This window comes from Scyliorhinus canicula, chromosome 19 (genome assembly GCF_902713615.1).
Source record: "Scyliorhinus canicula chromosome 19, sScyCan1.1, whole genome shotgun sequence".
NCBI lineage: Eukaryota > Metazoa > Chordata > Chondrichthyes > Carcharhiniformes > Scyliorhinidae > Scyliorhinus > Scyliorhinus canicula.
Genome location: NC_052164.1, coordinates 47,644,820 through 47,670,628, shown reverse-complemented (window position 1 = coordinate 47,670,628; position 25,809 = coordinate 47,644,820). Strand labels below are relative to the sequence as shown.

Below are 25,809 nucleotides of genomic sequence, written 5' to 3'. Positions count from 1 at the left end.
ATGAATACTTTGCATCAATATTCACCAAAGAGAAGGAATTGGTGGATGTTGAGTCTGGAGAAGGGTGTGTAGATAGCCTGGGTCACTTTGAGATCCAAAAAGACGAGGTGTTGGGCGTCTTGAAAAATATTAAGGTAGATAAATCCCCAGGGCCTGATGGGATCTACCCCAGAATACTGAAGGAGGCTAGAGAGGAAATTGCTGAGGCCTTGACAAAAACCTTTGGATCCTTACTGTCTACAGGTGATGTCCCGGAGGACTGGAGAATAGCCAATGTTGTCCCTTTGTTTAAGAAGGGTAGCAAGGATAATCCAGGAAACTATAGGCCTGTGAGCCTTACGTCAGTGGTAGGGAAATTACTGGAGAGAATTCTTCGAGACAGGATCTACTCCCATTTGGAAGCAAATGGACGTATTAGTGAGAATACATGGTTTTGTGAAGGGGAGGTCGTGTCTCGCTAACTTGATAGAGATTTTCGAAGAGGTCACAAAGATGATTGATGCAGTTAGGGCAGTGGATGTTGTCTATATGGACTTCAGTAAGGCCTTTGACAAGGTCCCTCATAGTAGACTGGTACAAAAGGTGAAGTCACACGGGATCAGGGGTGAGTTGGCAAGGTGGATACAGAACTGGCTAGGTCATAGAAGGCAGAGAGTAGCAATGGAAGGGTGCTTTTCTAATTGGAGGGCTGTGACTAGTGGTGTTTCGCAAGGATCAGTGCTGGGGCCTTTGCTGTTCGTAGTATATATAAATGATTTGGAGGAAAATGTAACTGGTCTGATTAGTAAGTTTGCAGACGACACAAAGGTTGGTGGAATTTTGGATAGCGATGAGGACTGTCAGGGGATCCAGCAGGATTTAGATCGTTTGGAGACTTGGGCGGAGAGATGGCAGATGGAGTTTAATCCGGCCAAAGTGAGATAATGCATTTTGGAAGGTCTAATGCAGGTAGGGAATATACAGTGAATGGTAGAACCCTCAAGAGTATTGAAAGTCAGAGAGATCTAGGTGTACAGGTCCACAGGTCACTGAAAGGGGCAACACAGGTGGAGAGGGTAGTCAAGAAGGCATACGGCATGCTTGCCTTCATTGGCCGGGGCATTGAGTATAAGAATTGGCAAGTCATGTTGCAGCTGTATAGGACCTTAGTTAGGCCAGACTTGGAGCATAGTGTTCAATTCTGGTTGCCACACTACCAGAAGGCTGTGGAGGATTTAGAGAGGGTGCAGAAGAGATTTACCAGGATGTTGCCTGGTATGGAGGGCATTAGCTATGAGGAGCGGTTGAATAAACTCGTTTTGTTCTCACTGGAACGAGAGAGGTTGAGGGGCGACCTGATAGAGGTCTACAAAATTATGAGGGGCATAGACAGAGTGTATCGTCAGAGGCTTTTCCCCAGGGTAGAGAGGTCAATTACTAGGGGGCATAGGTTTAAGGTGCGAGGGGCAAGGTTTAGAGTATATGTACGAGGCAAGTTTTTTTACAGAGGGATGTGGGTGCCTGGAACTCGCTGCCGGAGGAGATGGTGGAAGCAGGGACAATAGTGACATTTAAGGGGCATCTTGATAAATACATGAATAGGATGGGAATAGAGGGATACGGACCCAGGAAGTGTAAAAGATTGTAGTTTAGTCGGGCAGCATGGTTGGCACGGGCTTGGAGGGCCAAATGGCCTGTTCCTGTGCTGAACTTTTATTTGTTCTTTGATTCAGACTCCACTGCACCATGAGGCAACGAGTTCCACAAATTCACCACACTCTGCAAGAAGTAATTCCTCCTCATCTCCATTTTAAATTTACCGCCTCTCAACCTATATCTGGGAGTGCCAGGGAATATGCCAGAGTATGAGAAGATATCTTGCACAAACCAGGGGTTTCTGCTGCCGGTGCTCACACTCCAGCTGCATATTGAGCAATGGAAGCTTTTATAATTCACAGAACCTTTGGGACACATGCAATAGCTGCAAATCCTCTTGCATACTCAGGTGCTGCATGGGAGGAAATCTGATTTTCATCCCCCATCTAAAATGGGGAACCTGATCCATAGGGGAAGGTTGTGTTTTGCACACTGGGAATTCTCAACCCGCAAAAAAGACCATAGGAAAATTGTTCAGGGTGGGAAATGCGGAAGAAAATCTGATTTCTTAAAAAAAACAAGTGTAACCATTTGCGTACAAAAATGTACCTCTGCACCCAGGCCCATTAAATCAGTTATAAATACTCTCAAAAGGAAGATTATAAACTTATATATCAATAAATATTTTCTGAAAGGAAGCATTTACAGGGTGAGAAACATAGGACCAAGAGACATAGGACCAAGAGTCGACGATTAAAACATTTCCTGTTCTGCTATTCAATGAGATATGGTTGATGTGCAACCTAATTCCATATCCCGCCTTTTGCACCATAACCCTTAATAAGTGTGGATAGAAAAAATCTTCAATGTCATATTTAAAATATATCATTGATCCAACTTCAATTGCCATTTGTGGAAGAGAGTTCCGTACACCATGTGTGTGTATAAATGTTTCCTACTTTCAATCCTGAACGGTCTGGTTCAATTGTTAATAGAATGCCCCCTAGTCCTCGACATCTCAGCCAACAGAAATAGTTTTGCTCTACCGACCCTATCATGGGTCATTTCATTCAGTTGGCTAGATGGCGAGAGTGTGATGCAGAACGGTTCCAAGGCACAAGCTTAATTCTTTATCAGGTGTGGGAGTTCATAGAGGTCTACCTCCTCATCTTGTCCCAAGCTTGTGGAGTGGTGCCTCTCAAGCTATCTATAATCAATTACCTCCAATGAAGAGAGATGCCTATAGACTATGACTAATTATCTTACTTTATCTACCCTATCTATTCTTCATAAAACATCAATCAAATCACGTCTTAACTTCCTCAATTCCTAGTTTGTGAGAGCTCTTCTTGTAACTTAATCCTTGGAGTCCAACTATTATTCTGGTAAACCTGGACTGAAATCATAGAATCCCTACAGTGCAAAAGGAGGCCATTGAGCCCATTAAGTTAGCGCCAACCCTCTGAAAGAGCACCCCACCTGAGTCCATTCCCCTGTCCTATCCCTCTAACCCGACAACCCAACCTAACCTTTGGGCACTAAGGGGCGATTTAGCATGATCAATCCACCTAACCTGCATATCTTTGGACTGTGGGCGGAAATCAGAGCACCTGGAGGAAACCCACGCAGACAGTCACCCAAGGTCAGAACTGAACCAGGGTCCCTGGCGCTGTGAAGCAGCGTGCTAACCACTATACTGTCTAATGCCGCAATCATGGACAATGAATGTGGGTGTGATTAATTGAATAGCTCTTCCAAACAGACACCACATGCCTTGTTTGATTCTGTGATCCACTGTCATATTAGATATCTTACATTTGCAAGTATTGCTTGTCTACAAAATTCTACATTCTACATCTTATGTCCATATTTTAGAATGAACATTGCCTATATAAATTTGTCTTGTTACATAATTACAAAGCAGGAAAGAGGGCAAATCGTAATACATTTAGAAGAGCCATTAAAAACAAGGATAACAAACTAACAAGACAATCAAAAGTAGTATCAAGGGAGTTGGAAGCAGTCAAAGATAAAAATAGTGAAAGAAAGAAGAAAAAGAGGGTGAAAAATATGAATGCCAGATTATAGGCCAGGATTAGACTTTTAAAATGGCGGCTGTGACTTTAATTCAGAAGTCTCACCTCTATTTCTGAAAGATCCCATTTCACCGCTAAGGGAAAGGGGGAATGTGACGAAACATGAGAGAAACTATTTGAACTCGGTGCTGAAATCAAACAGACCCTATTTTTGCTGTAGCGAGGGTTTTCACCAGGAGCGTGAGTGTGACAAATTCTTAAGAGTAGATGTCAATGTTCTTGAAGGAATGCTAAAGTCTGTTGGAAGGGTCATATTGCAAAATTATTTAAATCATCAACCTTTTGGAAATTAAAAAAGGCTGCCTGTGTCAGCGAGAGTTGGAAAAAAATCTATTTTGGCAGTTAACATAGCTGTTTTGTGAAATTTCCCCAAGGACCCTCACTGTGTCATTATTAATACTTGGCTTCTTTCCAGGATCTAGCATTTTCACACCAGTGTCGGCGGAGGTGTTAAGTTCACAATGTGACAGCTCAAATAGATTATGAAAGGATTAACTGTCTTTGATGTGGGGTTATGATGAAGAGTCAAGTTTCATAAGGATTAAGCACATGAAGGAATCTAAAAATGTTGAATGGACCTTAATGACCGAGTAATTTTTTCTAATAGTGAAGGCTGTAAAACATATTTAGACCTTCATTTCTTCTCAACATGGCTCCAAATGGATACTGTTTGAGTTGGCACAATAGATATCAGGGCCATGGGTGGTGGGTGGGTTGGCACGAGTCTGCAGTAAGTTAACAGGGAGCCTATGAGGGACTATGGGGTTGGTGGGGGTATTAGTTCACATTGAGGGCATAAGGGACCTTCGGGGTCGCGGGCGACATGAGTTAACATGGATGGGGCATGGGGAAATAAGTTGGATGGTGAAGGGCGTTGAAGGATGAGGACTGAAGGATTTAAAACACAAGAACTAGCCTTTTAAACAGCCCACCTTGATACTCGGCAGCCCATGTGACCATCTTCAATCTATGTTTTTTTATTCAAGGGATATGGGCTTCACTGGCAAGGCCAGCATTTGTCATCCCCAACATGGTAGCACAGTGGTTAGCACTGTTGTTTCACAGCACAAGGGTCCCAGGTACAATTCCCACTTGGATCACGGTTTGTGTGGAACTACCTTCTTGAACCACTAGTCCACAGGTGGCAAGCCCAACTCCTCTCTTTCAAGTCAAGTGTGGCGAGCAAGAAATTTTATAACAACCAGATAAGGAATTTTTGTGGCACATTTATGGACCAATAAATGGCAAAGAAATAAAATGTTATTTTTAAAATACACTCAGAGATGTAGGTGTCTCTAAGAAGGTCGATATTTTTGCCCACCCCTCAGGAAGGTGGTGGCAGTTTTACTCTTCTCAAACCCCTGTGCCTGTGTGACGCAGATACATTCACAATGCTGTTCAACAGAGTGTTTAAGGCTTTTGATTCAATGATGTGAAGGAAATGTGATAGGTCTCTTAGACAGGAAGGTATGCAATTTGGAGGGCAATGTTTGAGAACTTGGCGTTCCCATGCATGCTGTCCTTGTCGTTCCAAGCCGTGGAGGTTACAGGTTGGGAAGAACCATCAATGAAACCATCAATGTAAGTTGCCACAGTGCCCGTGAATCTCACACATTGCAGCCACAGTACACAGATGATGCAGGAATGGATGCTATAAAGTGGTGGATGGGGCACCAATTAAGCTGTCAGCGTGTCAAACAATTTGCATGGGAGTTTCGCTCATTCAGCCAACGGAGAGTAAACCATCTTCAGGCTAACAGGCAATTATGTGTTTGAGTTAGGAGGGTTTCAATTATTATGAGGTGGAGCTAAGAAAGAGGTTCGAGCTCAAAATTGGCAAGGGGAGGTAATGACGTAGCGATATTGTCACTACACTAGTAACCCAGAGACTTAGGGACCCAGGCAATGCTGTGGACCCAGGCTTGAAAGACATTCTTAAAATCCAGTTATGTACTAAATATGATGCAGCATCTCTAACAATGCTAATTTAGTTCAGGTATCCAGTGTATAAGATCACAAACATTTACATATCATATTTAAATATTGTTCCTAAACAGATTCATACCTGATTTTCATCCTGTTCCTCCATACTGAATTCTGTGCTTGTCTGTACCTCTGAGGCTTTATCTCCCAGCAGAAAACCTAGTCGTGTCATGAGTGTATTTGCAGCCTCATCCACAGATGGTGGGGGTCCCAGTTCCTGTTCTGAATCACCTGTGCAGAAGGGTAGAAATTAAATCAATTGAGGTAATCTGATACATAAGGAAGAAAAGTTGGGCGAAAAGTTTGACAATGAATTAGCCACTTGTCCTGTATTTATATTAGTGACATTTACTAATTGATAACATGTTGAAACAATTTTCTCAAAATGATTAGACACCTTTGGAAAGTTGTTTTGTACAAAACAAGATGCAACATTCACACTCTCCCCACGCCCCATTGATACTACATTACATAGGATTTACAGTGCAGAAGGAGGCCATTCAGCCCATCGAGTCTGCACCGGCTCTTGGAAAGAGCACCCTACCCAAGGTCAACACCTACACCCTATCCCCATAACCCAGTAACCCCACCCAACACACTAAGGGCAATTTATCATGGCCAATCCACCTAACCTGCACATCTTTGGACTGTGGGAGGGAACCGGAGCACCCGGAGGAAACCCACGCACACACGGGGAGGATGTGCAGACTCCGCACAGACAGTGACCCAAGCCGGAATCGAACCTGGGACCCTGGAGCTGTGAAGTGATTGTGCTATACACAATGCTACCGTGCTGCCATACTGGTACATGTGACTACATAAATACATAACAGATCTGTGACCACCAGCACATCAAGAATAAATTCATGCGACAAAGGATGCATCACATCCTTTTCATACAATGTAATAGGTACAGGTTCAATAGAAGATAAGATCTATTTCAGAAATGTTTCAATCAAAAACACAAGCTTGCAATTTACATACTGCTTCCTTATATGACAGAAACACCCCAAAGCACAATCTAATTAGTTATTCTGAGATTCTGCAGGTAAATACCATAGCAAAGTCACACCACAAGTTCCTACATTTTTGCTTCACTGGGAGAAAAAGGAAGCAAAGGGAATAAGGATGGGGTTAAACATAGCCATTAAACATGGCTTAATGGATATACAGAATACAAATTGGGCATGAAACACAAAAACAGGCAGAGCTTATTGCTCAAATTGCTAATTTGAGGTATTCAAAGGTATATATAGAACATAATGAATAAAGATGCACTTAATTAAAATAACTGCTTTGGTCATTGCTGAGAAACACTATAAACAAAACAAACAACTCCCAGTGGTCTCATCTCTGAACATAATGAAGTGGAGATGTCGGCGTTGGACTGGGGTGAGCACATTAAGAAGTCTTACAGGTTTGTTTCGAATCACTAGCTTTCAAAGCGCAGCTTCTTCCTCAGGTGAATGAATAGGCGGGTTCCAGAAGCATATATATATATATATAGACAAAGTCGAGGAGGATGAGCGTAACAGACATCTACATACGCTGAAAGATGCCCTCGTACGAACGGGATATGGCGCTCGGCTCATCGATCGACAGTACCAATGGGCCACAGCAAAAAACTGCACCAAACTCCTCAGAAGACAAACACGGGACACAACCAACAGAGTACCCTTCTTCATCCAGTACTTCCCTGGAGCAGAGAAACTACGACATCCTCTTCACAGCCTCCAACACGTAATTGATGAAGACGAACATCTTGCCAAGGTCAGCCCCACACCCCGACCACTTGCCTTCAAACAACCACGCAAACTACCCAGCCTTCCAAACAGCGACCACGGCGCCACACAACCCTGCCATGGCAATCTCTGCAAGACATGGCAGATCATCGACACGGGTACCACCATTACACGCGAGAACACCACCCACCAGGTACGTGGTACATACTCGTGCGACTCGACCAATCTTGTCCACCTCATACCGTGCAGGAAAGGATGTCCGAAGCGTGGTACATTGGCGAGACCATGCAGACGCTGCAACAACGGATGAACAGACATCGCGCGACAATCGCAAGGCAGGAATGTTCCCTTCCAGTCGGGGAACACTTCAGCAGTCAAGGGCATTCAGCCTCTGATCTCCTGGTAAGCGCTCTCCAAGGCGGCCTTCAGGACGCGCGACAACGCAGAATCGCCGAGCAGAAACTTACAGCCAAATTCCCACGAGTGCGGCCTCAACCGGGACCTGGGATTCATGTCGCATTACATTCACACACACCGCCCCCCCCCCCCCCCCCCCCCCCCCCCCCCCCCGGCAACCATCTGACCTGGGCTTGCGAAATCCTACCAACTGTCCTGGCTTGAGACAGTTCACACCTCTCTCCAGTTGCTCCCTCTGGACCTGTAAAGACTTAACTACCTGCAAAGACTCGCATTCAAAGTACTGTCTTCCATCTTTGTGTACACATATTTCTAGAACCCACCTCTTCATTCACCTGAGGAAGGAGCTGCGCTCCGAAAGCTAGTGATTCGAAACAAACCTGTTGGGCTTTAACCTGGCGTTGCAAGACTTCTTACTGAACATAATTAAGACATTACCAGTGAATATCTTACAGGATTCTTGGATTAATACACAATAAATGTTTCCTTGAAACTGTGCATGTATTTCCATCTGGCTACTGGATAGTCTTTTTAGGTACTGTATAAGATGCTGAGACAGCAACTTTATCCCTGCCCATTATAAAATAAAGGGAAAAAGTCAGAAAAATAGTTTCATACATGTTTTAGTATACTGTACAAAATGCACTTATTTCATGACAAAAGATATTGGGCGCATTAAACCAGCGTGGTGCGCCCAACACAGATCTGAGCATGTCAGTTAAATAGTTGGAAAGGTCAAAATCCAAGATTTACGCGGGAGTGAATCAGTTTGCCATCTAACCGACCCTCTCCCGATGGAGAGTTTGGATCATGCCCAAATATGGTGTGCATATCATCGACCCCAATTAGCACCAATTTTCATCTCATTAGTGAGATTGAAGTCCAATGTAACAGGCTCCTGGGTATGAACTGGCACCCAGCGAGAAATCATGCAGGCATTGGTTTGTACTCCTTTTAGAAATGTAAAGCTGGCGCAGTGGCTGCTGAGGGGAACCGAGGTGGTGAGTAGCCATTTGCATTTTCGGGCATGAAGCTCAATGGGACTGGAGCTGCTGCCCCAGTGCTGGGGGCAGTGCGGTGGGGAACCCCTCAGGGGGGTTGGGCCTGGTCGGGAGACTAAAGCGTTCCAGGTCGGGGGCTGTCCCTGGGGTCGGGATGGGAAGGGGTAGGAGGTTCAAAGGGCTTCAAGCCATCTTTAAATATTGTGGATACCCAATACAGGGGGACCTACAACTGCTGCCTGTCTGTCCTACAAAAAATGTCCTATCATGGCCTGTTTTTGGTTGTATGTTACAGTCACTTTAACTCCCTTTGACTGTGAGCAGCCTCTACTTTCACAACTGAAAGCTATTGCTAATAAGGAATTGTCCTTGTAAGCTGTCATACCTGATATATGTGCAGTCTCTGTCACGTTAATCTTCACAGTGGGTCAGCCAGTCCCCCACAGGCTATGGTGCAGGATCTGAAGCCCCAGATGCAAACCCTTCAGAGGATGGGTGCGAGCGTGCTGTCACCAGAAAGATAGCAGTAATTTTGCAGAATCTGAGAAGCACCGGAGCTTTCCTCATAACGAGCCATCATCACGCTCCTTCCTTGGATAGTGACCCGATGGTAGTGCCAACACTGGCCCATCACCCTGGAGTGATGTTACACAGACCTTAGAGGAGAGATCAAATTGGTTGGGCAGGGAGCGATGTCATGGGAGGGCAGGTTGAGGGGGAGAATTAAGCAGACGAACACAGCCTCGTCCTAGGAGAATCTGGAGATGATGAGATTCTCTCTGGTCCTCCTCACATGTTGGAGCCTTGCTGCCATCTGTCCTCCATCCTCTAACTCCTCCTCGGGCTCATCCTTCAGTCCTTCTGGATCACCTCCATTATGTTGCCCCCATTGCTGTGCCAGATTGTGGAGGGCACAGCAGACCACTACACCGCTGAGGGGTATATGGCAGGGCACCACCAGAGTGGTCCAGACATCAGAACCGCATTTTCAGCAGGCCATTGCACTGCTCAATAACAGCATGGGTGGCAACGCGGGCCTCATTATATCGGGTCTCAGGCCTTCTCACCGGCGTCATCAGACATGACCCCAGTGGGTATCCCTTGTCGCCCACAATCCAACCAGTCATCCTGGGGTGGTCCTCAAAGACACCAGGGATCTCAGTGCCGCAGGGTGTTGCTGCCATGCACGCTCTCTGGGTAATGGGCACACATGGTCATAATTTGGAGGTGGTGGTTACACACGATCTGAACATTCAGGTGGTGGAACCTCTTCTTGTTAAGGACACCCCCTGTTGCTATGGTGCTCACAGGGGCTGGTTTAGCTCACTGAGCTAAATCGCTGGCTTTTAAAGCAGACCAAGCAGGCCAGCAGCACAGTTCGATTCCCGTACCAGCCTTCCTGGACAGGCGCCGGAATGTGGCGACTAGGGGCTTTTCACAGTAACTTCATTGAAGCCTACTCGTGACAATAAGCGATTTTCATTTCATTTTTTCTCAAGACATGTGTGCCATCGATTGCCTCCTGGATCTGGGGCATCCCAGCGATGGCAGCAGATCCTGCAGCCCGGGCATCTTGGCGAGTCTGGTCCAGCTGGAATTTGATGTAGTTGGATGCCCGGACATAGAGCATCTGTAACCTCACGGATGCAGGTGTGGGCCGTAGATTGTGATATGCTACACAGTTCCCACTCGAGCCATGGAATGACCCGGTGGTATAAAAGTTCAGGGCTGCAGTGACCTTCACTGGGAGATCACCGGGAGTGGGTTTGCTCCTCCTTCATGGAGGCCAAGTCCGCGAGGACATGGCACCGTTGCTGCACTGTCTCCCTGCTGAGACTCAGTGTTCTGCAGCACATGGTCTCCGTTAGCTCACTGAATAACCAATGTCACGTGTACACCTTTGGTTGTCGCTGGCCTCCCTTTCTGGGTCCATCCTCAGCCTGATAGGCAGCCGGGTCTTAGGGTGTGAGACAGTCCCCTGCAGCTGGAGTGCCGCCTCCAACCTGTGTTGGTTTTTCTGCTATCTTCAATGTTCGTCCGCCTTGGCTGCCGTAACAAGAAGGTAGAGTTTGCGGGATCCAAATCAGCAGACATCATTATATCTGTAAGGAATTGGAGAAGGAGACCTACAATCAATTAGGGCTTCCGCCCTGGCAGCCTCAACTCCCCCACGCCTCCCCATCTTACGTGTATCGTTTTCTCTCATAGTGCCATCCTGTGTGCCTCTTGTGCTGGCAAACCTTGTACTGTCCACTCACCACTGGCCACATCCGGAGACCCGAGACAACAGGCCTCTGACGGGAACATTAATAGACTGTGCACAGTCTATTAGACTGCCTTCCACTCATTCACACACTTACCCTTTGGTCGTGAGAAGATCCAGTGCTGAAGCCCTGCTCTTTCGTGTTTGATTGTTGGCAGTTGCCTCTATGGTACTGATGCTCCTTGAGTTCAGACACATTGTTCAGGCTTCAAAGCTTGCTGGACATGCAGTGCACGAATCATTCTCCGAGACAGGGCACGTGTCGAGGAGGCATCTGAGAGTTGAGGAGCGTGAAGTACTATCACAGCTACCAAGGCTAATTCCTCATTTGAAATAGCCTTCAGCCTTCTCACAGTCAACGGGACTGAAATTGAATTTCAGGATAGAAGTGGCAGCAGGGTTCTGTCCTGGAAGCGTTTGGTAGGACAGACAGGCTGCAGCTATGGTTGCCCCAAAATGGAAATGGCAACTCAGCTCCCTCAGTAGCCACTGTGCCAGCTTCCCGTTTTTGGAAAGTGTAGTAAACGATGCCTGTGTGATTTCTCGTTGGGGAATTCCTGGGAGGTTGCTGCATTCAACGTCAATCCTGTTAATGAGATTGAAATTAATGCAAACGAGGGCTAATGATATTCTCGTCATTTCTGGGCGTGGTCCAGAACTTGCCATCAGGACCAGGTCAGGTGAATCACAAACCGGTTCACGCCCAGCGCAAATCTCTATTTTGGCCTTTCCCGCTATTCACATGGGACGGCTGGATCCACGTCAGGTGCAATGAGGTTGCTCAACTGAGCCCACAGTCTCAAAACATAACGTATTCATAAACGTTAGATCTATAGATTAATATCTGCTACAGCTTTCATTTATAGTCAAGTGGAAGTTGATCAAAATGTCTTGAAACATTTTAGAATAAAGGGGGTTAAATGTGTTCTGTTTGCTATATTATTAAAAGGATAGAGGCACTGTGGAGGATACAAAAACCGATAGTTTTAAAAGAAATCTGAACTTCCAGTTGATACATGAAAGGATGACATAACAACTCGTCAAAGTTCTTGCTTTCAGACCTATGGACTTGCCCTGTTCTATCTTTGTTATCTTCTCTTGCCTTACATTCTCTGGCACACTGTACAAATTGTATGGCTGTACCTACCAGGAAAAGTTGAAGCGGGTCACTTCTTCTTAAAAAGAGAACAATAAGGAATGACATTATAAAGATCTTTAAGATTATGAAGGAGCTTGATAGACTAAATACAATGAAAGTGTTTCCACTCGTGGAGAAGAGCAAAACCAGAGGCTATCAATATAAAATAGTCACCAAGAAATCAAAAAGATGATCTGTTGGGCAGGCTGGGTCGATGTCGATTGCACTTGATGCAGTGTAGCGAGAGACAGACCTCCAACACTTGATAAGATGCAACACAATTTTATTTAACGTCTTAACTACTATACATGTTCAACTGTGGGTTAACACTATGCTGACTTGACAGGAGACCTAGTACTAGTCTGACCAGACTTACTAGCTACCGCATGGTGTTTGCACTGGCTAGCTCACGAACTCTGACTGTCTCAGTGGCTGGGTCCCGAGAGATCGGGAAACCTAGTGCCCTCTGGCTTTATAGTGGTAGTATCCTGTCAGGTGATTGGCTGCTCTGTTGTGTGTGCTTACTGGTCATCCTGTGTGTCAATCACTGTTTGTCTGCACTCCATTATATACATAGATGTATATTATGACAAAAGGGAATTCACAAAAAATTATATTTACCCAGAAAGTGCTGAGAATGTGGAGCGTATGATCCTAGGAAGTAGTTGAGGTGAACAGTATATAGATGCATTTATAGATGCCGATAGAGTTAGATGAGGAAGAGGAGGAGGCCAGAGTGGAAACACCAGCAGGGACTGGCTTGGCCAAATGCACTGTTTCTATGTAATCCTTTGATTCCAAGTGATAGACACTTAACAGGGATAAACAGGGAGAGAAAAGTTTGAAACAGATGGCAATACAGTGGGTTACAAGATCCCAGAGAATAGGAGCACAGTGGCTAAATAAACAGAAAAAAAACAATGATGGTAGTTGAGAGGGGGGGAGAGAGAGGAGAGATCCAAGGATAGGTTTGGTGTTAAATGATGTCCCTGAGGGTAAACAGCAGGAGAGGTTTGCAAAGACAGAAGAGAGCCAGTCTATGGAGAGGTCTAAAAACAGAAAATTTGACCAGTTTTGGCAAAGGGAGCCGGTTGAACTTGAAGAGACTAGAGCTGCTGAAGTGTAGAGCCTAATGTGAACAAGGATGCAGCCCGGCGATTTTGAGAGGTATTAAGTTTGAAGAATTAACACTGGAGCCAAGTTAGAAGGGCAACTGCGAATTAAACCACTGGAGTGATCAAGGCATAGATTGCTGCTTCAACAGCAAAAGGGGAGAGACAGACAGATGCAGGAACTAGTGCAAAAGTGGAAGAAAGTGCTGATTTACTTTTGGTGTAACTCTGCCACACACATCCCCCACTCAAAATTATTCTATTCTGGTTTTAGGTGTCAACCAGCACCCGATTGGAGCAACAGAAAGGGACATCCAACAGCAGATTAAATGGGATTAGGGATAGAGTCATAGATGTTTACAGCGTGGGAACAGGCCCTTTGGCCCAGCTTGTCCATGCCAGCCAGTTTCTATCACTAAGCTACTCCCACTTGCCCACATTTGGCCCATATCCCTCTGTACCCACCCTGCCCATGTAACTGTCTAACTTTTTTTTTTAAAAGGAAAAACTTTTACCCGCCTCTGGCAACTCATTCCAGATGCTCACCACCCTGTGTGAAGAAATTTCCCCTCTTGTCTCTTTTGTATCTCTCTCCTCTCACCGTAAACATTTGCCCTCTAGTTCTAGACTCTTCTACCTTTGAGAAAAGATGTTGACTATCTACCTTATCGATGTCCCTCATTCTTTTATGGACCTCTATAAGATCACCCCTAAGCTTCCAACGCTCCAGGGAAAAAACTCCCAGCCTATCCTTATAACTCAGACTATCAAGTCCTGGTAGCATCCTCGTAAATCTCTTCTGCATTCTTTCTAGTTTAACAATATCATTTCTATAACATAGGATGTTCGGAGCAAAGGAAGGGAAGGGGGAAGAACAAATAATAGATGTTACAAAAACACAAAATTTATAAGATTATGTTCTGTGCCTGTCTCTTTAATTTAAGGTTACCTGGAAGAATGAATGGGGGTCATGTGGCCTGTTCTGAATTCTGCCCAACAACAAGTTTGGGTGGCTTGGTGTTAAAGGTTATAGGCAGCCTTGGTTGTTTTACTGGGGAGGAGGAGCAAAATGTACATATTTATGGACAGCGGCAAGGGCATCCGTGTTGACCGTGAACATTTCTAAACTTTTCTGCTTTCATTTTCGGATTCATTTTCGATTTGCAGTTTCTTATTTAACCTCTTCATTCAGCTATTTCATTGAAACTTTGTTTTCTTTTGTGCAGCCCTTGTGGAGAGGACACAAAATGTTTGTCAGACGAATACCAGTAATGAGATGCAATGTTTATGAAGAGTAACAAGAGACACATAGCCTTTTTCATTACGAGAGAAATTAATAGACAATGTATTGCAAAATGAGGAATGAGTAAGGAAAAACTAGTCAGTGAATCATTGACCAGTGTGCATATATTTAAGTGCTCCATCAAAGGGCGGCATGGTGGCGTAGTAGTTAGCACTGCTGTCTCACAGCACCGATTCGATCCTGGCCCTGGGTCACTGTCCGTGTGGAGTTTGCACATTCTCCCATTGTCTGCGTGGGTCTCACCCCCACAACCCAAAGATGTGCAGGGTAGGTGGATTGGCCACGCTAAAATTATCCCGTAATTGGAAAAATAATTCTTTTAAAAATCACAAGTTCTCAAACAAAAAAAAATGATGGGTGTGGCTGAAAGATGTTTGTTTTTTTTAAAAAGAAGTTTATTAGAGCAAGAACCAGTGACGGATGTAGAATCCATACAGGTTTGAAAAATTGAATAAATACTTCAAAAAGAAGAAAATAGAAAGGGAAAAGGAAAAGATAGCTCTTTTTGGGAGTAGCTGCAGGTGCAATGTGCCAAACTGCACCCTTCTGTGCTCTCAAATTCTAAATCTAAATATCACAGCAGATTCATGAATTATATTTTAGCTACAAAGTGTCAGCATTATTAATGAACATATAGAACATAGAACAGTACAGCACAGAACAGGCCCTTCGGCCCTCAATGTTGTGCCGAGCCATGATCACCCTACTCAACCCACGTATCCACCCTATACCCGTAACCCAACAACCCCCCCCCTTAACCTTACTTTTATTAGGACACTACGGGCAATTTAGCATGGCCAATCCACCTAACCCGCACATCTTTGGACTGTGGGAGGAAACCGGAGCACCCGGAGGAAACCCACGCACACAGGGGGAGGACGTGCAGACTCCACACAGACAGTGACCCAGCTGGGAATCGAACCTGGGACCCTGGAGCTGTGAAGCATTTATGCTAACCACCATGCTACCCTGCTGCCCCTCCAAAGGCCAAAAATACCTCCTATAAAGCAGTTCAATATATAATGCCATGCATCTCAAAAAGTTGAAGGAAAATTTGCTCACTAGTGCCCAGAATTAAATAGTAGCTAACTCATGGGTACCTCTCAATGGAGTAAAATAATCACTGGCACAGTTTTAGGACTCTGAAAGACTCATAACTCAGAAGCACAGTGGGGATGGTAAGTCAGATGAGACATTCGTAACAGTGAAGACCCTAACCCTCCAAGTCTAAGACAATGCAGACGTTTATTGTTAATTCAATAAGCCTGAGTGGCCCATTTGATATTTAATATAGCCTTTAAATTCTGAAACACTGTATACCCCTGCGAAGCATTTAAAAATAACCATCAGCAATCTGCAGTGGTAGAGTGTTCCATCTCAGGAGAGACATTAGAGAGAGACAGCCAATTTCACCTGTTAGAGTGGAAAAAAGATATTCCTGTTAGGCTGGTCAGGTACTTGTTCTGACAGCACGGTTGGCTATGATTCACTAGTATCCTGCTCCTCTAACCTTCAAAGGTGGCAAGTATGCAGACTAGAAAAGGGAGAGAGAATTCGCAGACCCAAGGCATCATTTCATGTTTACCAAATTAAGTAAATCTGTACACTGACACAACGTTCCATGATAATCCCTCCAGTACAATCAACTTTACTGTTCTTACCTGTTTGATCAAGTAGAGCAAATATGAAATTATTTTCCACCAACTTGTAATAATAAAGAGCTGGAAATGCTTAAATACTGAAATGAAGAGTAAACTCTCTCTAACGGCTGCAGCAGCAAATGCTCAAACCAAAGGGAGTGCTTTGAACATCAGGGAGGGGAAGTCTCCTCCAGGGTTGTCACTCCCATCATGAATAATCTCATTAGCTAGAATTTCCAGCAGGAAAATAAGTCTATGCGACTTGTTTGTTTTGGAGGATTTTTTCCCCTGGCTGCCAAGGTTGCGCAGTTGTGAGCATTCAAAAGCAAGCGGTAGGGATTTAAAAGCAGTGCACCAGTTTAACAAGTGAAATCTCGCAGCGCATGCAATAATTTCATAACTATTAATATGATGCCTCGTCACCTAAAAGCGCTGAAGGAAAATTCGCTCAAGGTCACTTACTAGTGCTCAGCAATAAATGTTGGCCTTGCTGGTGACGAATAAATCCCAAAAATGAATTAAAACAAACAACAAAAAAAGGTTCACCATTAAAATCAAGTGCTTAATATTTTGAGATTTTGCAAGAATCTTAGATTTTTTTTGCAGCTTCAGTAAACTAAATAGAAATTAGCTTGCCAGTTATTGAATGCATCTTTAAATACCTCCTTAACTCAGTCAGTCCATGCTAATTCATAACAGGCAAGTCGAAAATCCCTGAACCTGAACATTGTACATTTTTTTTTGGAGAGTGGGAGGCAGGTGGGGAGGTGAAGAGGCAAGAAAGACACAATAGAATAATTGATATGATCTGTCTCATTTAAATAGTGTACTCCCTTTTTTTAGGGAGACCAGAGATTACTGGTTACACTTGTAGCAACAATCAAACCATGTGTGCAAGAGGACAGGTTAAGCATTAATATACCTGAGCATTGATGAGTTGGAGTCTAACATTTTTGAGTAAAAAGCGTTTCAGTTCAAAAGCAGGTTCGCCATTACCTGCATTTGCTACTGTCAGCCCAGTTACCTATTATCTTATTCTCTACAATAAAGGATGTTTTGCAACATAGCGGTCAAATTAACAGCTTTTTCCAGACATGTCATACCACGTTGCATGCTGTGACTCCTTTAAACAATGTATTATATGTCCTAGCACCAATCGTACTGCATTCATGCTGAATTACGTTACTGTCTGGCTAAACAATTTATTCAAGCTAAAAGGTTGGGCTAACCACAGACACATCAACATCTTACACAATTATGGTGGGGTGGGGGAATGAATGTTCACTTCCCAAAACCCCCACCACCCCGTACACACTCATTTACAGATCTTAGACAAGTATTTGTGGGAAAGTACCAAGCAAGATGGAACATTTTCTCACAGGCAGAGAGAAGAAAATAAACAGGTGTACAGAATGTGTTACTGGATTATCAATCCCACTATGGCAGCTAGGCAATTGAAATTCAGTTAATGGAGCCTGCGGGTTATCATAGAATTTACAGTGTAGAAGGAGTCCATTATGCCTATCGGGTCTGCACTGGCCCTTGGAAAGAACACCTAACTTAAGCCTATGCCTCCACCCTATCCCAGTAACCCCAACTAACCTTTGTGATGATGGCGGACTCTAGGTGTGTGGGGAGGCAGAAGCCTCCAATGAGAATAGTGATATGGAATGTCCCCGGGCTAAATGGCCCGGTTAAACGGTCCTGGGTGTTTGCACACTTGAAGAGTTTGAGAGTGGAGCTGATTTTCTTCCAGGAGACGCATGTCCGGGTGAAAAATCAGATGAGGTTGAGGAACTGGTGGGCAGGGCAAATGTTCCACTCGGGAGTATGACTCGAAGTCGGGGGAAGGGGGGTGTTGGCATAATGTTGAGCAAGAAAACGGAGTTTCCGGGGGCCAGCGAAAAATGGGACCTCGGGAGGGAGGGGGGGGATTTGTGATAGTGAGTGGGGTGCTACTGGGGACTCTGGTGGTGTTGGTGAATGTGCATCCACCTAATTGGGATGATGCTGGTTTCGTGAAGAGGCTATTGGGGTGTTCCCCGACTTGGGTCTCTCACCAGCTGATTATTTGGAGGGGGGGCTTTCAATTGCATATTGGAGCCGAGGGTGGATAGGTTGAGCCCTAAATCGCTGGGGATATCGAGAGTGGCGCGAGATCTGGAAGGGCTTATGGAGAGGATGGGAATGGTGGATTCGTGGAAATTTAATTTCAATGCTCATCAGGATAGGATGAAGAGGAAGGAGCATCGGTGGCTGTTGATCTAGATAGTGCAGTTGGATAGGAAGTACTCTGTGGTACGCATGAAGGAGTTGTTCGCGGAAAGGAGGAGGTTGCAGGGACAGTTTGACCAGCTGATGACGGGTAGGGTGGTGGGTCAGCTATGGCAGTTAGCGCAGTACGAGAATGGGGAGAAGGCGAGTGGCATGCTGGCCCAACAGCTGTGGCAACAGACAGCGTCAAAGGAAATTCTTCCGGGGGGGGGAGGAAGAGAGAGACAGGCTCCTGGACCTGGACCTGGAGAGCATAAATGAGGTTCAAAGCCTTTTATGAGGGGCTGCATAAGGCTGAGCGGTTGATATGGGTCAGTTTTTGGACGGACTGGACTCCCTGCAGCTGGAGGAGGGAAAGAGACAGGCGTTGGAGGAGCCATTAGGGCTAAAGGAGGTAATGGAGTGCATTGACATGATGCAGTCGGGGAAGGCACCGGGGCCGGATGGCTTTCCAGCTGAATTTTATAAGCAGTTTGTGACAAAGTTGCCCCCATCCCCCTTCTGGATCTACTGGAGAGGTTTGGGAGCTTTTTCAGGTTATAAATTGAATGCACGGAAAAGTGAGGTGCTTCCAGTGAATCTTGTGGTTCGGGGGCGAACCAGAGGGCTCTACCATTTAAGGTGGCAAGAGCGGTTCCAGGACTGGGGTTCCAGGTAACACATGAATGGGCAAATTGTAAAAAAATATCAGTATAAAACAAAGAAAAAATAATTTCTACAGAGGAATTTCTGCAGTCGAATAACTTCTACTGTAAACCTCTATGATTCTAAATATGGTGATGAATATTGTGGAGTTTTTCAAAGTTATTTTTCATGCTTCAGGATTTGAATAACACAATTCCTTCCGATTTGTTTTAATTATGAAAAGTTTTCCAAAATGTAAACAATCTAATCTTTGCTTTAAGGTATTCAGATTGATTGCAGAAATGCGAACATGAATTACATGAAAAAAATATATATAACTTGAATATAAAAGGTATGGCATAGAATTAGCACAGGAGGGCTAATAAAGGCACTGGGAGGTCCTTGTGGGCTGAATGTGAGAGGCAAGTTTAAAAACAAAACTCACATTATGGTGGGAGATGTATCTAATACTGTAGAATATAAGTATGCTGGACTATTGTTAAAAAATACAATGCACAGATAAAACCATGGGAGACTGTGTACAGTCACTTTATCACCGAATGGATGGACAAGCATTGGAGAAGGAGCAAGGTGCAGTATCAAAATGGTTCAAAATTTAAAGGAATGAGTCATGAAGGCAGCTGAAGATGAAATGAAATGAAATGAAAATCGCTTATTGTCACGAGTAAGCTTCAATGAAGTTACTGTGAAAAGCCCCTAGTCGCCACATTCCAGCGCCTGTTCGGGGAGGCTGGTACGGGAATTGAACCGTGCTACTGGTCTGCTTTAAAAGCCAGCAATTTAGCCCAGTGTGCTAAACCAGCCCATAATCTCCAGAATTTCAGGGCAAGAATATCAACACTGTGCAGCACAAAAGTACTTAAACTATTGAAACGATGAGACACAAGAAAACCTGTATAGGAGATTCAAATTAGATAGGCAAGAATGGTGAAAAATAGAAAATGGTGAAATATAAATTCATATCATAGAAAACAAAAATTCACACAGAGTCATGTGCTTGCATTAATCTTTCAGTAAGAAGTCTTACAACACCAGGTTAAAGTCCAACAGGTTTGTTTCGAATCACTAGCTTTTGGAGCGCACCTCATTCCTCAGGTGGTGAAGAGGTGTGTGAGGAAGGAGCTGCTCTCCAAAAGCTAGTGATTCAAAACAAACCTGTTGAACTTTAATGGGTGCTATAAGACTTCTTACTGTGCCCACCTAAGTCCAACGCCGGCGTCTCCATATCATTAATCTTCCAGACAGTGAAGTTCAAAATACACTGAGATGCTAAAATACCAAAGGATTAAAATTTGAAAACCTGAACGGCCTTTCTAGAATATTCTGGAATATTTATTGGTGTTTTGGGAGAATGTTCCCAAACTCTGTTCATTAATCTGCAAAAACGGTATGGGTAAGCTTTTGTTTTTCATACATTTCTTGACCTATGTCATTATTTCTCTCTCAAGTATTATTAATTAGAATAAATACATTTGCTAACTACCAGTGATGACAACTGTAGTAATCCACGGGAGGTAGGGGTTCCGTCACCACACCAATATTTATTTACAATAACGATATTACAGAAGCAGCTACAAACAGTGCTGCTAGCAGTCCAGTCAACTTAAGACTAGCTCACAAAGCCTACACAGGTGATTAAATGGGCTCCCTCAATGAGCTATCATTGAGGGAGCTCATACTCCAATTGGCCAACCAATAAAGCCAATTGGAGTTCATTACACCCCTCCCCTCCAAGGTCCGAGGAATTCCTGCCAGCTGGCATTCCTCTGAGCTTCTTCCCGCTCCTCATGTCTGGGTCTGTCACCTCTGTGTCGTCCGCCGGGTCGTTCTCCGAAGTGGGCGGGGTGTACCTTATAGATGCCCGTCTTTTCCTTGACGACCTCCTTGGAAGTTGTTCGTCCTCCTTCTCGGGGAGAGGTGTCGCGGCGGCCTCGTCGAGTGTGTCCATCTCCGACTCTGATGACTGGATGACGGGGTCTGGAGAAATTGCTCGGGGCTGGGCTATCCCAGCTTGAGGCAGCCCTGCTTCGCCTGCCTCCAGGTGTGGTTCCGCTGCCCTTATTTGGTCTAGGTGTTTCTTCAGCACCTTACCTCCTATTGAAACCTCATAGAATATGGGCCCTGTTTGGAACTCTACCGTGCCTTTGACCCACATTGGTCCATTCCCATAATTCTTGACCCAAACCGGTGCCCCCACCTGGAAATGTCTCTGCTGCCGACTATTATCATGCCCCCTGCGTTGGGCCTCCTGTTGTATCTTAACTTTCCCCGTTAAATTTGGGAAAAGGAGACTCAGCCTCATTCGCAGCCGCCTTCCCATTAAGAGTTCAGCTGGCGGTATGCCCGTTGTGGAATGCGGTGTGGTCCTGTAATCAAACAGCCAGCGGGAGAGCTTTGTGTCCATTGACGCTGCCGGCTGCTTCTTGAGTCCCGCTTTAAGTGTCTGGACCGCTCTCTCTGCCAGGCAGTTGGTCGCTGGATGGTAAGGGGCCGTTTTGATGTGACGGACTCCGTTTTCCTTCAGGAATTTTCCAAATTCCCCACTTGTGAATGCCGTTCCGTTGTCCGACACCAATACCTCCGGCAGTCCATGTGTTGCAAACGAGGCCCTGAGCTTTTCAATTGCCGATGCTGTGCTTGCCGTGTTTACCCGGTGGACGTCCAACCATTTGGAGTGGGCATCCACTATCACCAAAAACATTGAGCCCATGAAAGGACCGGCGTGGTCAATATGCAGGCGGGTCCACGGTCTGCCTGGCCATTCCCACGGGTGCAATGGCGCCGCTGGTGGCACTCCTGGCACCGACGTACCAAGGCTCCTATGTCTGTGTCCAAACCTGGCCACCAAACGTGGCTTCGAGCTAGCATCTTCATTTTAGATACCCCTGGGTGTCCGTGATGTAACTCAGTTAAGATTGCCTGACGGCCCTGAGCTGGGACGATTACCCGGGCTCCCCATAATAGGATACCGTCTTCTACGGTTATTTGGTCCCTTCTGCTCCAGTATGGGTGCATCTGGGGCTCCACTGGTCTTTCCAGTTCCCCTGTTAGCAGTAAATGCTTCATCTTGGCTAAAACTGGGTCATTTTGCGTCCACAACCGAATATGTTGTGCGTCTACTGGTAGGGTGTCCAAAAAATTTAGAGTCATTACTGTCTCCTCTACTTTTGGTATTTGCGGCAGGGTGTCCTGGAGGGGAAGTCTGCTCAAAGCATCTGCATGTGCTACTCACGTTCCCGGTCTGTGCTCCAGAACGTATCTATACACCGCCAGTAGCAACGCCCAGCGTTGGATTCTAGCTGATGCAATCGGGGGTATTGACTTGTCTTCTTTTAATAACCCTAATAACGGCTTATGGTCCGTCACTATGGTGAATTTCCGCCCGTACAGATACTGGTGAAATTTTTTTACTGCGAATATCACCGCCAGTCCTTCCTTCTCGATTTGGGCGTACTTCTTCTCAGCCATCGCCGAGGTCCTCGAAGCATAGGCTATTGGCCGTTCTTCCCCATTCCTTCCTCTATGGGCTAAGACGGCTCCTACCCCGTAGGGGGATGCATCACAAGTGACCACCAACTCCTTCCTTGGGTCATAATGCTCTGGGACATTTTCGGATGACAGCTGTTCCTTAATGTCCCTAAATGCTCGGTTTTGGCGGGTGGACCATTTCCATTCTTGCCCCTTTTTTAGTAGCTGGTGGAGGGGTTCTAGGATGGATGCCCTATTTTCAATAAATTTTCCATAATAGGTTACCAACCCTAGAAATGATCATAACTCCTGGACCGTGGTGGGAGCTGGGGCTTCTTTTATTGCCCTTATTCTGTCTTCTAATGGATGTAAGCCCGACTCGTCTACTTTATATCCCAGGTACATCACTTGTGGGGCCAGAAAAACACATTTTTCCCTTTTTAGCCGTACGCCTGCCTTTGCGAAACGCCTGAGCACTTCCTCCAGGTTCCTTAAGTGTTCCCTGTTTGTCCTACCCGTGATTAAGACATCGTCCAAATAAATCGCCACCTGCGGTAGTCCCTGCAGAGTATTTTCCATCGTACGCTGGAATATAGCGCAGGCTGATGACACTCCAAAAGGTAGCCTAGTATAACGAAAAAGGCCCTTCAGGGTGTTGATCATAGCGAACTTCTGGGAGCCCTTGTCCAGTTTTAACTGCAGGTAGGCGTGGCTCATGTCTAGTTTAGTGAACAAAAGCCCACCTGCCAATTTGGCATATAGGTCGTCTATTTTCGGGATTGGGTATTTGTCCAGCAGTGCGTATTTGTTTACTGTCGGTTTGAAATCTCCACAGAGACGTATCGAGCCGTCTGGCTTCAAAATTGGGACCACCGGCGCTGCCCATTCTGAGAATTGTACTGATCTGATAATGCTGTCGCGCCGTAACCTTTCTATTTCGTCATCTACTTTCTTCCTTAATGCAAAAGGTACCGGCCTGGCCCTACAAAATTTCGGAAGGGCTTCTGGGTCCACGTGCAAAGTTGCTTTGGCACCTATGATTTCCCCCAAACCTTCCTGGAAGACCTCCGGTTATTTTTGGAGTACTCCACTCAACTGCCCGCTTCCACTCTGGAAAATTTTCATCCAATCTAATTTTAGGTCTTTCAGCCAGTTCCGTCCAATTAAGCTCGGTCCGGAGCCCTCTACTATCGTCAACGGTAATCTGAGCAATTGTTTCTCATATTCCACAGGTACATGAGTCGTGCCTAGAACTTCCAGGGGTTCCCCAGTGTAGGTTTTAAGTTTCGTCGATGTTTTTGTTAGGGTTAGTGGCTGGAGTCCATCTTTGATTTTTCGAAATGCTGCCACTCCCATTACTGATACGGCCGCACCCGTGTCTATTTCCATTATTGTCGGCTGTCCGTTCACCCGTGGGGTAAACCTAATGGGTTCTGCTTTCTTCGTTGTAATATTATATAATTGTTCCCCTTCGGAGGGGGATGGGGCATCTAGGTTGTGTACTTCCCTGCGTCTCCACCTGCTATTCTTCTTTTGCCATCTCCTTCTAGGATTTCTGTCGTTGTTACCCCACTCTGTCTGGTGCCAGAAACGGTCCTTCTCTGTTGGGGGAGCCTCAGCCAGTACTTCCCTATGTCTCCAGTTAGTCCTGGCAGACTTGGGGGCAGTTCTTGGGTTTTCCTTTTTCCCTCTATTCCTCAGGTTTTTCCTGAGAGCGGCTATCTGGTAGCAGGACCCGTTGTGGTAGTCCCTCTCACAGGTATCTACCTCCATTGGCGTGCCCTGTAGTTCCTGCGCCCCACTTGCTGCCTTTTCTAGGGACAGTGCGAGCTGTAACGCCTGCCTGCAGTCTAGCTCCGTTTCCGCCAACAGGCGTTTCTGTATTGTGAGGTCGTTTATACCACACACTAACCGGTCCCGAAGCATTTCATTTAGTGTCGGGCCGAACTCACATTTTTCCGCCAGCCTTCTCAGGCGGGTCAAGAAATTCGTGACTGACTCCCTGTCTTCCCGCTTCACTGTGTAGAATCTGTACCTACGCAAAATGAGGGGCGGTTTTGGGTCGTAGTGCTCTTTCACCAATTCCATTACTTCTTGGAAAGTTTTCGTGTCCGGCGCATCGGGATAAGTCAGACTACGTATAATGGCAAAAGCGGAGGGTCCGCACGCCGACAGCAAGATAAGCCGTCTCCTTTCGTCCGTCAGTATATCATTTGCCCGGAAGAAGTAACACATTCTCTCCACATACTGGGACCAGTCCTCAATAGCCGGGTCGAATGTCTCTAACCTCCCAAAAAACGGCATTTTTAAAATGGTAAGGCTTACCCTCCAAGTGCGGCAGCTGGTCTCCGCAAAATTCGTATTTTACCTCGTCGCCACTGTAGTAATCTACGGGAGGCAGGAGTTCCGTCACCACACCAATATTTATTTACAATAACGATATTACAGGAGCACCTACAAACAGTGCTGCTAGCAGTCCAGTCAACTTAAGTCTGGCTCACAAAGCCTACACAGGTGATTAGATGGGCCCCCTCAATGAGCTATCATTGAGGGAGCTCATACTCCAATTGGCCAACCAATAAAGCCAATTGGAGTTCATTACAACAACTATGTTGACCTCAAAGTTTTAAATATTCAACTCATTGTTAAACCAAGAAAGGTCAAAGCCCTCCACAGGTTTATGCCTTCTGAAATAGAAAGCAAATTGCTTTTATATAGAAGTTGAAAAATGATACAACTTCGTCAACAAAGCTGCAGTTAAGTCCTTTCAAATACACAAACGTTTACTGAAGGAGACAAAAGTTGAATTTTCTATCAAAAATAGTGGATTTATTTGATAACACATCACTTTCTCCACATGCTCCACACTCAATTTTATGTTTCCCTGCAACTAAGCTTCAAGAGTGGGGAAAAAATATTGGGCGTGTAGAATTTAAAAGGGGAAACTGGGAAGATCAACCAGCTGAATGCCTGAGTAGTTGGGTCATGAGGTAACCAAAGAATGGATTCAGTGGCAGCGGGAGTAGGGAAGGAGACAGGTAATCTTAGAGTGATGGTAAGTGTTGTTGATGGATATTATATGAGATTTAAAGCTCTGTTCCACACTTAGCAGGACGGTCATTAATAATAATGAATTGGCACAGCAAGAGCAA

General features: G+C 45.3%; 1 protein-coding gene across 17 annotated transcripts in view; it reads right to left on the bottom strand.

Annotated features, from left to right (window-relative positions):
* Window positions 1–25,809, bottom strand: part of tanc2a (tetratricopeptide repeat, ankyrin repeat and coiled-coil containing 2a) — a 1,067,833-nt gene that overhangs the window by 414,381 nt on the left and 627,643 nt on the right. For all 17 annotated transcript variants that reach the window (XM_038778854.1, XM_038778853.1, XM_038778860.1 and 14 more), the window contains one exon: window positions 5,737–5,885. In XM_038778854.1, the coding sequence (XP_038634782.1) occupies window positions 5,737–5,885 (149 nt within the window). The remainder of the gene's footprint in view (window positions 1–5,736; window positions 5,886–25,809) is intronic.